Source organism: Heteronotia binoei, chromosome 15, assembly GCF_032191835.1.
Source record: "Heteronotia binoei isolate CCM8104 ecotype False Entrance Well chromosome 15, APGP_CSIRO_Hbin_v1, whole genome shotgun sequence".
Classification (NCBI taxonomy): domain Eukaryota; kingdom Metazoa; phylum Chordata; class Lepidosauria; order Squamata; family Gekkonidae; genus Heteronotia; species Heteronotia binoei.
Window position 1 is genome coordinate 66,312,643 of NC_083237.1, and position 13,533 is coordinate 66,326,175.

Genomic DNA, 13,533 nt, shown 5'->3' on the forward strand with positions numbered 1-13,533 from the left:
CTGGCTGGCTGGCTGGCCCCCCGAGGGGCTGGGCGGGCGGCCAATGACTGGCAGCAGCAGCCGGCCCGGGGCAGTGTGCGTCGTGAGAGGCCATGGCCCGGTGAGTGGGAGGCTGGAAGGCGGCTGCGGGGGGATTGTAGCGCCGTCGGGGCTGGCCGCTTTGCGCCCCTCGGGGGCTCCCGCGGGGAGGAGGGGGCGGCAGGGCCGGGCTCGGAGCCCCCTTCGGCCGCGCCTGACCCGCCCGCCCCTCCACCCGCCGCAGGGCCGCCGCCAAGACGCTGTGGTACGACCGGCCGCGCTACGTCTTCGTGGAGTTCTGCGTGGAGGACAGCCGCGACGTGCAGCTGCACCTGGACGACCACCGCCTGCTCTTCAGGTGTGTGGGTGGGGGGGGGGGCTTAGGGTTGCCAAGTGCAATGCAAGAAATAGCTGGGGACTTTGGGGGTGGAGCCAAGATCAAGGCTGTGACAAGCATAAATGAACTCCAAAGGGAGTTCTGGCCATCACATTTAAAGGGACGGCACACCTTTTCAATGCCTTCCTTCCATAGGAAATCATGAAGGATAGGGGCACCTTATTTGGGGGCTCACAGAATTGGACCCCCTGCTCCAATCTTTTTGAAACGTGGGAGGTATTTTGGGGAGAGGCACTAGGTGCTATACTGAAAATTTGGTGCCTCTACCCCAAAAAACAGCCCCCCCCCCAGAGCCCCAGATACCCACGGATCAATTCTCCATGATTTTCTATGGGAATAAATCTCCCTAGGGAATAATAGAGTTCCCAGCAGACATTTCCCTCCCCTCCCCTCCCCCCCCCTTTCTGACGACCCTGAAGCGGGGGGAGGGTCTCCAAACCAGGGGGATCCCCTGCCCCCACCTGGGGGTTGGCAACCCTAGGGGGGCTGGGGGGAGGGAGGGGGGCAGGATGTCTTGGCCACCCCTCAGGGCTCCCTCCCTCAGGCCGGCCCACTCTTGCTCTGTCCCTTTGCAGCTGCAAGGACGCCGATGGTGTGGAGCTGCACAACGAGATCCAGTTCTACGCCCGTGTGAATTCCAAGGTAAGCAGCTCAGCCCCGCCCCTGCCCACCGGCTCTGAAGCAGCAGCAGCACCACAAAGCTGGAGGCCGGCGGGGACCCTGGGAAAGCAGCCGGGGAGGACCTCCCGCATGTGCAGCGCTGCAGGCCTCCTTCTCCAGATCAGGGCATTGAAGAGGAGACCCTTGAATAATTAATGAATAACTCTATATAATAATAAATGAAAATATGGTTTTTGTGCCTTCAGAAGAGAATGTCTGATGCAATATTGGAAGCAGCTGTAACTGTTAAAGCCGGGCAGCCCAAAATGGGTGTGTGTGAGTCACAAATGTGTATTGATAGCAAGAAACTCCTTGCTGAATAAAATAAGTAGACACACTGGAAAACTACCAGGGAGAAAGGGGAGGGGGGAAGTTGAATCTGATAACTGTGAGGGCCAGCATCAAAGAAACCAATTCTATGATTTCAGGGAGCTCCACGCCTCATGGCACCCTAGGCAGACTCACTGCCTGGTGCCCCCCCCCATGCACTCCCGTGCCTCCTCCCTCCACAGCTCCGTGCCTCCCCCCTCCCCACTGGGCCTCCTCCTCCTCCCTCTCGTCCCCACCACATGTCAATTTCAGTGCTGGCTCCAGCACCACGTTCCGGCTATCTAAAGCTCCCCCCCTCCCTGGCCAATCACTTGATCGCGGGTAAAACCGCGCGGTGGGGCCAGGACACGTTTACAGTCTGTCAGGATCAGCGTCCTGAAAGGGCGACCCCACTGCCACTGACTTCTCTCCCATCCAGGAAGTGGGGAGGGGAGGAGTCAGCGGCAGTGGGGTCGCCCTTTCAGGACACTGATCCTGACGGACTGTAAGCGTGTTCTGGCCCCATGGCGCGGTTTTACCCACGATCAGGTGATCGGCCAGGGAGGGGGGTGCTTTAGATAGGTGAAACACAGTGCTAGAGCCAGCACTGAAATTGACATGGGGTGGGGAAGAGTAGGAAGAGAGGGAGGAGGCCAAGTGGGGAGAGGGGGAGGCAGGGAGCCAGAACGTGGTGCTAGAGCTGGTTCCAGCATTGAAATTGACATGGGGTGGGGAAGGGTCTGAAGGGAGAGAGGAGGTGCGGGCGGGCAACCACCTAGTTGCTTAGTGGGCGAGCCGGCCCTGTATGATTTTAGTGTTGAATGGCAGCTTGTGGACAGTGCTAAACCAGGATTAAAGGTCTAGTGCGAAATTGGTCTGGGACCTGCAGCAGCAGCCGCCAGGCCCCGGAGGGACTTGAGAAAGAATATGATCCCCTTCAAGGCCTATCAGCTTCAGTTACATAGAGAGGTGCCCCTCCCTAGTGCAAACAGACGTCTATGTAAAATTGCACATATACACATGGAGATAAACTTACACACTTCTACAAGTATTTTCCCTGTGGTGACCAGGTAGTGCTTACTAATAACATCAAACACATGTACACCACATGCATTTAAAGCTATACAACACATAATATACAGCATATTTCCAAAAATTACAACACACCTGACCAAAGCACAGCACTCAACATCCAGATGTAAAAATGTTTACACGGAATGCGTGTGTCTTTTTGTTGTTATGCTTAAGTAGGCCCATTGGAGAGAACTTTGTAGACAGTAGAAGTTAGTGATTCAAATTGCTCTGAAAGACAACTTTGAATAAAGCATTGGGCAATGGTGCGTATAGCCCAGTTGGGGGAGTGGGGGAGGTTACACTAGGGGATGGCACATGTCTATGTAACTGAAGCTGATGGGTTTTTATGTGTGTTTTCTAAGTTTTACAATTTGATTAAAGATTCTTTGATTTAATACAATTTTAGCTTGATAGCGATATTTCTACATACAGGGGGGTGGTTTCAACCTTACCTGTCATTCCATTTTTTCAACCTTATTCCAGGCCATTTTCTTACAGATATCTCTTTTTCTGCATATCTGAGCCTCCCAGGTATATCAAAGTCTCTGTTATCAGTTGCATATGCAAGCTGCTTAGAGAGAGAGAAGATACTCTAAATCTCAGAGTCTCAGAGCAATCACAATCTCCTTTACCTCCCCTCTCCCCCGCAACAGACACCCTGTGAGGTATGTGGGGCTGAGAGAACTCTTACAGCAGCTGCCCTTTCAAGGACAACTCCTGCAAGAGCTATGGCTGACCCAAGGCCATTCCAGCAGCTGCAAGTGGAGGAGTGGGGAATCAAACCAGGTTTTTCCAGATAAGAGTCCGCACACTTAACCACTACACCAAACTGGCTCTGCAGAGGGGGCAAGAGAGAGACTGACCTTTTCATTCTTTGATATCATAATGATTGCTCAGCTTTCAGTAGATTTTCTTTGTGGTTTGTTTGTATTGCTTATTTGGGCTGCCAGATGCCTTGAAAGTATTTCAGATAATGGGATGTGCATTTATGAAATAAAAACGATTAGAAAGGAGGCAATACCATTTATTTTTAGGTATGGCTGTGTACCTTCCCTTTTTTTGGACACAGTTAAGAGACCTTCTGGGCCTGCGCGGTTAAGCACCTTAAGCTGCCCTGCCTCACCAGCTGAGAAGGACTTGCATAACTCTTGGTTGTGATTTCCCACAGCCTGCTATCTCTGTTCCACACACTCTCTTCCAGGATTCCCAGAACAAGCGCTCGGGCAGATCCATCACCCTGTTTGTGCGCAAGTGGAAGGATAAAGTGCCCTGGCCCCGACTCACCCAGGAAGAGTTTAAGGTGGGGGCCTCCATTGTGCATCCCTTCCATGCCACATCTGAAATGGAGCTGAGGGGGAGGGGATCTGTCATGCTGAGTTTGACCTGACTGTTAAACCGACAAGGGGCGTGAAGAAGACTTAAGGGTTGGAGTCATTGCTAAGCTAAAGGGGAGCCTACCTCGTACATTTTAACTCTGTCTTTCCTCCAAGGAGCTCAGAGTGATGAACCTCATTCTCTCCACCCCCATTTAATCCTCACAACATATCTGTGAAGTAGTTAGGCTGAGGGAGAGAGAGGCTGACTGACCCCAGGCCACCCATTGAGTTTTATGGCAGATCCTGGCTTTCTCTGACCCTAATTACTACATCTGGTTCATGGGAAGGTCGCCGTTTTGGCTGCAGTAAGCTCTCAAGTAGTTCTAGGAAGCAGAGCTGCTGGAAAGGGGCCAAACAGGTTAGAATTCTTCCTTGATGGGGGGAGTAAAAGGGCAAAGTTGACTCCTGCAGAGGTGAGTTCTGCCCTCCTTTGTGCAGAGGGGAAACAGTCAGGATGCCCCATTCATGTTGGGCAGCTGGACTTTGCCGGTGCAGAGAGGGAGCTGCGGGGTGTTCTAACAATTGGTCTTCGTTGCAGCCAGCGTGGCTCTCTGTGGACTTTGATAACTGGAGGGACTGGGCAGGAGATGAGGAAGTGGAAGCCGTCATGGCTGAGCAGTACGCAGAGGTGAGTCCTGCTGAAGAGCCCAGGCCAGGCCTCCTCTGAGCTCCCTTCCTGTCAGAATTAGCGCTGCTCAAGTTCTTTGGGTGCAGTTCTCATCCCTGCCATACCTCTGCAGCTTCCTTGGAGCAGTTCCTCAAAGGCATGGGGAACTGCGAGGCCTTCATGCTCAGGCAGGTGTGTGCCTGGCAAAGAAGCCCAGTTCCACGCGGTGGGCAATTGTGTTAAGCCCAAGAGTTAGAAGATTGGAGCTTTTCCACCAGCAGGCAAGAATGTCAGTGCACAAAGCGCTTAGCGAGGTTCGTTTATTAATCCCTGTGAGACAAACGAGAATTTTAAAAAGGTCATCAAAAATTAAATCTATAATCTGCATAAAGAAAGCTGATTTTCTGTGACCAGTACATAATTATGCAAATTTGTGCCTGCTGATTGTCATGGGGTGAGTCTTTCAGACTTTGAAAGAGCTTTAAACCTAAGTCTTGGCACCAGTCCTGGGAAACACCAATGCTGCTCCTCCTGGACATGGGCTTCCCTTCCCACCTCTTGTCGCTCACGGCCCATTTTGTAAAGGTTAAATTCTGCAGTTGTTCTCAGGGCTTCTGTAGTGCATACACAGCCCTGCCAGAAAGCCAAGGCCCATCCAGCCGTCTTCATAGCTGAGTGCACAATCTGAACCTGAGTTTTCCATAGTGAAACCTAGTTCCTTGTTAACTGGCCCACAGAGCATGATCTAGGTTGCATGATTTAGCTTTATGTATTTAAATCAGGGGGCTTGCCGACACTTTCTGGCACCCACCAAATGTTTTTAGGAAGTAGACGGGGCCAGGGAGGGCTTCTGCCCAGCAAGGCTTCTGATTGGCTGTTGAAGATTTGGTAAGCTGTGTAGATTTTTTTAAAATGTTGCTTTGACAGCAGCTGCCCCCGCAGCACAAGGACCCGCATTGTGTTCCTGAAGTTAAGTTGCAGTCCTTTTGTGGCCGGCTCTACCTCCTGCAGCAACCATATTGTGTGGCAGCCATTTGGTTCCTGTACCCACCATGTCAGAATGCCAAGAGGCTCAAGAGGATTGAGGGACCCCTGATTTAAATATTTGCACCCCACACTTCTCCCCACAAAGGGGACTCAAAGCAACTGACAAGATCCAACAGTACCAAGTTGGACTGCTGAAAAGTCTAGTAAATCCATTAATCAAAATCCCACCTAAAAGCTGCATCTCTCACTTTCTCCTAAAAATCAAAAGGGAGGCAGACCTTCTGACCTTCTGGAAGCTGATCCATGGAGAAGGGGCTTTTTACAGAGGAAGCCCTGGCTGAGGCCTCAGTCACTGTTGGGCAGACTGGTGGTATCCTGGAGGCTGACACAGGCATGGGTGGGTCCTTCAGTTCTGCAGGCCTGAGACTGCAAGAGCTTTAAGAAAGAAATTGGATGTGAACAGACGTTTTGTGTTCAAAATGGCTGATTCTTGCCAAAGGCAGAGTTGCCTCATTTTGCACCAGTTGTGGAGCGCAACATCTAGAGTACAACAAGGTGGATCAGCATGGCTAAATATCAACTGAGTCTAGAAGAAAAGATAATCTTCATGCCTCATATAGTTAACAAGGGCACTGCCACAGGAGGTGGCAGTGGTGGCTAAAAGCATAGACAGCTTCAAGGGGATTGGATAAAAATATGGAGCAGAGGTCCATCAGTGGCTATTAGCCACAGTATATTATTGGAATTGTCTGGGGCAGTGATGCTCTGTATTCTTAGTACTTGGGGGGGGGGGGCAAAACTGAAGGGCTTCTAGACCCACTTGTGAACCTTCTGATGGCACTTGGTTTTGGTTTTTTTTGGCCACTGTGTGACACAGAGTGTTGGACTGGAGGGGCCATTGTCCTGATCCAACAGGGCTTCTCTGATGTTCTTATGTGACACAGAGTGTTGGACTAGATGGGCCATTGGCCTGATCCAACATGGCTTCTCTTATGTTCTTATGTGACACAGAGTGTTGGACTGGAGGGGCCATTGGCCTGATCCAACGGCTTCTCTTATGTTCTTATGTGACACAGATTGTTGGACTGGAGGGGCCATTGGCCTGATCCAACAGGGCTTCTCTTATGTTCTTATGTGACACAGAGTGTTGGACTGGAGGGGCCATTGGCCTGATCCAACAGGGCTTCTCTTATGTTCTTATGTAACACAGAGTGCTGGACTGGATGGGCCATTGGCCTGATCCAACACGGCTTCTCTTATGTTCTTATGTTTTTGCTGCTATACTAACCTGTTTCTCTAGCAGCAATGTGGGACCTGCAGGCTCTTAACCAACTCATTCAGTGCCAGACTCACTGCACCTAAAACAGGCAGCATGATCCCTTCCAGAACCAGCCAGCTTTTCCAAGCAGCATCTCCTTTAGCCCTGTGTCTTCAGCCCTGAGCCTGCTTCGGCGGAGAGGGTGGGATACAAATCAAATCAAATAAATAAATAAAAATAAATAAATAAATTTAGATGATCCAGGAGACTGAGAGTGGGCATATGCATGCTGGTCCTACCCACCCACCTCCACACAATCCCCAGATTCTCTGCATGGTATAAATGCTCACAGCTGGTGTGTGCGGGGTTTCTTTCTGAAGTAGATTCAGTGCTGGTTGGTTCTCTCTTGAGCACAACCTCCAGGTGTTGGCCCCAGACAGCAGATTCAGGATGGCTAAGAAGCGCACCCTGCGTGCAATCCACTGAGAAACTGAAACCACTGAATTGCCACTTCCAGGTGAATTCCAGGTGTCTCTGTAAGATAGAATGGTCTACTGGGCACCTGAAGTGACAGAAATGCCTGCATCATAAATGTGATGAATAAGAACATAAGAGAAGCCATGTTGGATCAGGCCAACGGCCCATCAAGTCCAACCCTCTGTGTCACATAAGAACATAAGAGAAGCCCTGTTGGATCAGGACAGTGGCCCATCCAGTCTAACACTCTGTGTCACATAAGAACATAAGAGAAGCCCTGTTGGATCAGGCCAGTGGCCCATCCAGTCCAACACTCTGTGTCCCATAAGAACATAAGAGAAGCCATGTTGGATCAGGCCAACGGCCCATCAAGTCCAACACTCTGTGTCACACAGTGGCAAAAAATGTTATATACACACATACACTGTGGCTAATAGCCACTGATGGACCTGTGCTCCATATTTTTATCTAAACCCCTCTTGAAGGTGGCTATACTTGTGGCCGCCACCACCTCCTGTGGCAGTGAATTCCACACGTTAATCCCCCTTTGGGTGAAGAAGTACTTCCTTTTATCCATTTTAACCTGTCTGCTCAGCAATTTCATTGAATGCCCACGAGTTCTTGTATTGTGAGAAAGGGAGAAAAGTACTTCTTGCTCTACTTTCTCCATCCCATGCATTATCTTGTAAACCTCTATCATGTCACCCCGCAGTCGACGTTTCTCCAAGCTAAAGAATCAACTGGCAGAATAGTAGTAGTGAGGAAGGAGCCTTCTTCACCGCTTTTGCCATCACCTCCTTGGCCTTCAGGTGGACTCTGTCCCACTCGACATTGACCCCCCCACACCCCTGTCACTGTTCACAAATCCTCTTGATACCCTTCAATTCCACAAGCAACCAAAGAGCTGAGGCCTCCTAAGAGCAGGGAAAGGGCCCAGAGGAACTATCACCTATCCAAAAGCCATGTATGCGACCCCCCCCCCCCCCCGCCAAGTGTAGATTTAAAAACTCTGCAGGCAGGCTCATGAGACTCATAAAGTACTGGCAAAACAGAGGAGACGAAACCAACTGTGCTTATAGCAGAAAGGGCTTGATCCTTGCAGGGATGCAATATCTGCCCCACTTCATAGATGACAAGAAATCTGCTTGAACAAAGCAGGAGTCAAGTGGCACCTTTAAGACCAACCAAGTTTTATTCAGAACGTAAGCTTTCGTGCGCTCTCTAAGCACACTTCGCCAGACGAGGGGGTCAGGTATTGTGGGCTGAAATACAAGCAGTTTGTTGATTAAGTGTGCAGACTGATCACACGGTAAACCAGTGTGGCTTGGCCATTTGGTCTGGATAGCCATAAAAGGTAATAAAGTCCGCTGCCAATTGGTGTTTCTGTAAATCTAGGAGAATCACAAAAGGACGTGTATTTCCTAGTTGTAGTCCACCTAATTTACTTATCAACATCAATCTATACTGTCAAGCTGCGATAGTCCCAATAACGATATCCTTTGTTTATTTCAAATAGATTCATTTATTAAGACCTAGAGATGCTTACAGGACAGGTAACTGAAAGAACTGAAGACTCAAAGCACACACAGAGATATATAATGGGGGTTCACAGCTGTTAGTATTTGGCAGGCGCTTCTACCTTTAGGGTCAAATGTTACAACAATAAACAACAGAGAGGAAAAACTGCATATCAAAGAGAAGGATGTTTGAAGTTGCTAGGGTACTTCTTCTCACACTCGTGAGACATAACAATACTTCATGAGAAGCTATCCCCCCCTTTTGCCAGATGGCCCTGGCTATTAGGTAGTAAATACCACAACCCAGCTTCTAAGAGTAAGAAATATGTAGGAGCTTGACATATACATTATATGTATAGGTGATGCTGCTTGGAAAAGCTGGCCGGTTCTGGATCATGCTGCCTGCTTGGTACATAAAGTAGGCCTAGTATATGACCTTTTCCTTGAACGAGACCATAATAACCTGGGTCGATCGTGTGGTGCTCTGGTAGCTGGGAAGTTTTGAGCTTGGCTGGACACGGCTGCTTTCACACGGATGTTGAAGGCCACAAGACCAACATCCTGACAGTCCCCTCTTCGCACAAGACTGGCCTTGACGAACCGCTTCCTGTATAACCAGTAGGAACCCCAGCCTGTACTGGGTGTGCAACACAGGGTTCTTCTAAGAGGAGGTCAGACAAAAATAAATTCCAGTGTTGTCTCTGAGATCTCCACCATCCACATGCTTCAGCATGAGGCCTAGATTGTCCAGGGAGCGTGCCCCTGATTGTGACACTCGCAATTTCCTCCCCGTTCTGTGTGACACCTCAAGATTACTTGAGTGCCACAACTGGCAAATGCCCAGTCACGCAAAACAGGCTGCAAAGCCCCCACTCAGCTCCTGACACTGTCTCCCACCACACCCCACACCCCAAAGCAGACAGAGTAAAGCCTGGCTCAGCAGCCATAGTCAGCTCCTAGCCCCTGACTGCCTCTGTAGCTGCAGCTGCCACTGCTTTCTAGCCAGGGGTGGGGAGGCTGGCCTTCCTTTCCACACAGGGCAGGCAGGGAAGGAGATGCATGGGCTCAGCTTGTGTTAGCAGGTGTCAGAGCATACAGATAATGATCTGACGAGTCTGTGGCACTGAAGCTCTGTGTGGGAAGCAGGAAGCGCCCAGCACCACTGAAGTTTCTCCTCCAGGCTGTGGCAGTCCTACAAGACTGGAAAATGCCAATTTCTTCCTCTGACTCCAGGTATTAGACGGGGCAAGAGATGTTAGAAAGGTGAGGCCTAGGCAGCCTCCAGCACACAAAGGCGGCAGCAGCCCACACAAGGGTGAGCAGGGCAGAAGCAGAATGGTGGGGAGTGGGAGGGGCCCTTCTGAGATGCAGCCTCACAGTTCTGCTCCAGGACATGCTGTGGGGGTTCCAGGGCTGACCCAAGACTGGGAAGCAGTTCTAGATGGACAAAGGAGTGATGGCACCTACTGGCCTTCTACTTAGATGGCATAAACATTAGATGGAATCCTCACGGAGGCTCTTTCTGTCCCATTCTAGCTCCTGCAGAAAGTCACCCCCAAGGCGGTACCCCCTGCCATGGATGACCTGGATGTAAGTACCACCTCCTCCAATGAGATCACGAGGGACACGTTTGCAAGTGCGTGCTTAATTTGGGTACAGGATCTTCAGGTCTATGTACACACAAGCATTTCTGGAAGTGATACCACAGAATATGTCAAAATGGGCCTCGTTAGTAGTCTGGCACTGGACACCCTCGCTTTAGGGGGATCTCAGGGAGGCTTTCTCACTCCCACGTCTCTTCCCAGCAAGCCAGTGTTGGGTCATCTTGATTTCCTTGAAAGGGTCAATACATTTTCTTGGCCTGACGAAGATGATGTCTGAGTTGTGTCTTCTAGGACATGAGAATGTGGGAGTTTTGATGTAACGACTGGATGTCAAAGTGACAAGCAAGCAAGCGTAGACCACAGGAGCGAGTGAGATCACATCCTCTCAACTCTGCCTGTCTTTTTGAATCCCCGCACTGGCTTTCATTGCTAGACTGTGTGGTGCTTGCTGACAAAAGAGCAGACCAGTGCAAAGAGCTTAGATGTTCTGTAGTTTAGAAGCGGAGGTCACCGTATCTAACCGAAAAGCAGTTAGCATCACTACTTCCTTCAAGAGTTTTTGCAGGCACTATGATGAAATGAAGGGCTGACCTGTCCCTGCCCCTTCTTTTTTTTCAGGATGACATCTGAAAACCACAAGTTGTAGAAGAAATGGATCTCTTTGTCACATAAACATGATGCAGCCTCACAGTTCTGCTCCAGGACATGCTGTGGGGGTTCCAGGGCTAACCCAGGACTGGGAAGCAGTTCTAGATGGACAAAGGAGTGACTGCACCTACTGGCAGAAACATTAGATGGAATTCTGCTGCCTGCTTCTGTTTGGCTTTTGCTTTTCTCACCAGCACCTTCCCCCATTCCAACTCTTTCCCGCCTTCATTCTTCCTGTCCTCAGCAATCCCCCCCCCCTCCCCTCAATTTCTTATGGATGTTGTGTATAAAGATAGGAGGTTATTCAAAACTCTGCCAGTAAGTAATGATAATAAACCTGGCCTCTTTGCAGACTGCCGTCCATTTTTGCAACGAAGAATTATTTTTGGTTAGTCTTAAGTAGTGCTGGGCTCGGAAAGGAAGATTTCTTCCTCTTTACTAAAGCACAAGCTGAAAAAGAAAACACATACACATGCTAACTGCTAAATCACTGGTCTCAGATACTAGTTTTAATTTGTTCTTCGTTAATTGTTGCAAGTTTCAACAAAGGCATAAGATTAAGACAGACACTCCCAAACATGACGGCACTACATGAATCCAGCATCAGCAGACTTTCCTCAGGCCTGAAGAGGGGGCAGTTTGGCCCAAAGGAAGGTCTCCAGAGGCAGCCTTTCTGATGCAGAGTTATGCCACAAATACAGTAAAGAATCAGGAGCAAAGCATTCTTCCGTCACGCTTTTGAGCCACAGAGCCCAGGCTCTGCTCAGGTTTTCCAGCAACCATCAGTTTAGGAAATGTGGGCAAAATGGTGGGCATGGAAGGGGCTTGCAACAGAGCTGTCGTAAGTGTTCTGCCCTTCTACACCCTCTGGAGTTCAATGGGTTTAGCAGGTGGCAAACCTCTTTAAGATTGCCCAGGGGGGGGTGTGTGATAGGATCCAGCTGAGACTTTCCACTCCTGAGACTTTCTAACTCCTTTTCCCTACCCCAAATTTGCTTTTTCTGGAAGGTTCTCCCCATGACCACCATTGCAAAAGTGTACGATAACAAATCAATCAAACTTACAAATACAGGCTCAAAATGCACAGGGGACAGCCCATAAGTATTTGTATTAATAGTGTAGTCTCTCAGCCCAACCCACCTCACAGGGTGTCTGTTGTGGGGGGAGAAGATATAGGAGATTGTGAGCTGCTCTGAGACTCTGTCCTTGAAAGGGCAGCTCCTGGGAGAGCACTCTTTGCCCCACCCACCTCACAGGGTGTCTGTTGGGAGGGGAGAAGATATAGGAGATTGTGAGCTGCTCTGAGACGGAGTCAGAGAGAAGGGCAAGGTATAAATCTGCAGTCTTCTTCTTAACCATAGCTAATGCAGGAGTTGCCTTGAAAGGGCAGCTTCTGGGAGAGCTCTCTCAGCCCCACCCACCTCACAGGGTGTCTATTGGGGGGGGAGAAGATAAAGGAGACTGTGAGCTGCTCTGAGTCTGATTCAGAGAGAAGGGCAGGGTATAAATCTGCAGTCTTCTTCTTAGCCATAGCTATTGCAGGAGTTGTCCTTGAAAGGGCAGCTTCTGGGAGAGCTCTCTCAGCCCAACCCACCTCACAGGGTGTCTGTTGTGGGGGGAGAAGATATAGGAGATTGTGAGCCGCTCTGAGACTCTGTTCTTGAAAGGGCAGCTCCTGGAAGAGCCCTCTCAGCCCCACCCACCTCACAGGGTATCTGTTGTGGGGGGAGAAGATGCAGGAGATTGTGAGCCGCTCTGAGTCTCTGGTTGAGAGAAGAGCGGGGTATAAATCTGCAATTCTTATTCTTCTTCTTAGCTCAGGAAGGCTGACCCCAGAGCACACAAAAGGATGCAGGAGCTCACAAAGTAGAATTGTTGCTCACAAGACTCTGCAGCTTCGAGGGGACATTGCTTGTGACCCAAAGGAGTTTCCGCTTTTATTTTTGAAATTCTATTATTATTATTTTTATAATTTACATTTTTTATTAAGAACTTTTTGTTTTAAAATAACACATCAATTCAATTACAAAACCAACTAAAGCCATCAACATACATAAGGAGTAAACATACATCACATGCCTTATCATAAAAAAAACAATTCATACCATTACATGTATATCAGGCCACCCAACCACCAGAGGAGAAGGGGAAACATCTATCCATCAGTCAAAGAAGTTAATAAATCATGAAATTCATATATTTTACCGGAATTTTACCAAATACAGTCGTCTTATTATTAATATATTCAAGAAAACAAAACCATTTTTTCTGTAAACCAATCCCCTGCTTTGGGATTGTCTCATAAAGAAATACTGGCGACTAACTTGTCTTGAATTATTATGTCCCATACTTTATTACACCAGCTTTGTAAGGTAGGACTTTCTATTTGCCCCTCCCTTGAACATATGAACCTATGAAGCTGCCTTCTACTGAATCAGACCTTTGGTCCATCAAAGTCAGTCTTGTCTACTCAGACTGGCAGTGGCTCTCCAGGGTCTCAAGCTGAGGTTCTTCACACCTCTTTGCCTGGACCCTTTTTTTGGAGATGCCGGGGACTGAACCTGGGACCTCCTGCTTCCCAAGCAGATGCTCTGCCACTCA

At 49.2% G+C, this 13,533-nt stretch overlaps 1 protein-coding gene across 1 annotated transcript; it reads left to right on the forward strand.

Annotated features, from left to right (window-relative positions):
- Nucleotides 1–43: 43 nt before the first annotated feature.
- On the forward strand, nt 44–11,283 carry PTGES3L (prostaglandin E synthase 3 like). Its single transcript, XM_060255273.1, has 7 exons — nt 44–100; nt 237–376; nt 991–1,057; nt 3,660–3,758; nt 4,373–4,462; nt 10,217–10,270; nt 10,903–11,283. The coding sequence occupies exons 1-7, from the start codon at nt 44–46 to the stop codon at nt 10,912–10,914; spliced, it is 519 nt and encodes a 172-aa protein (XP_060111256.1). The 3' UTR covers nt 10,915–11,283.
- Nucleotides 11,284–13,533: the final 2,250 nt, after the last annotated feature.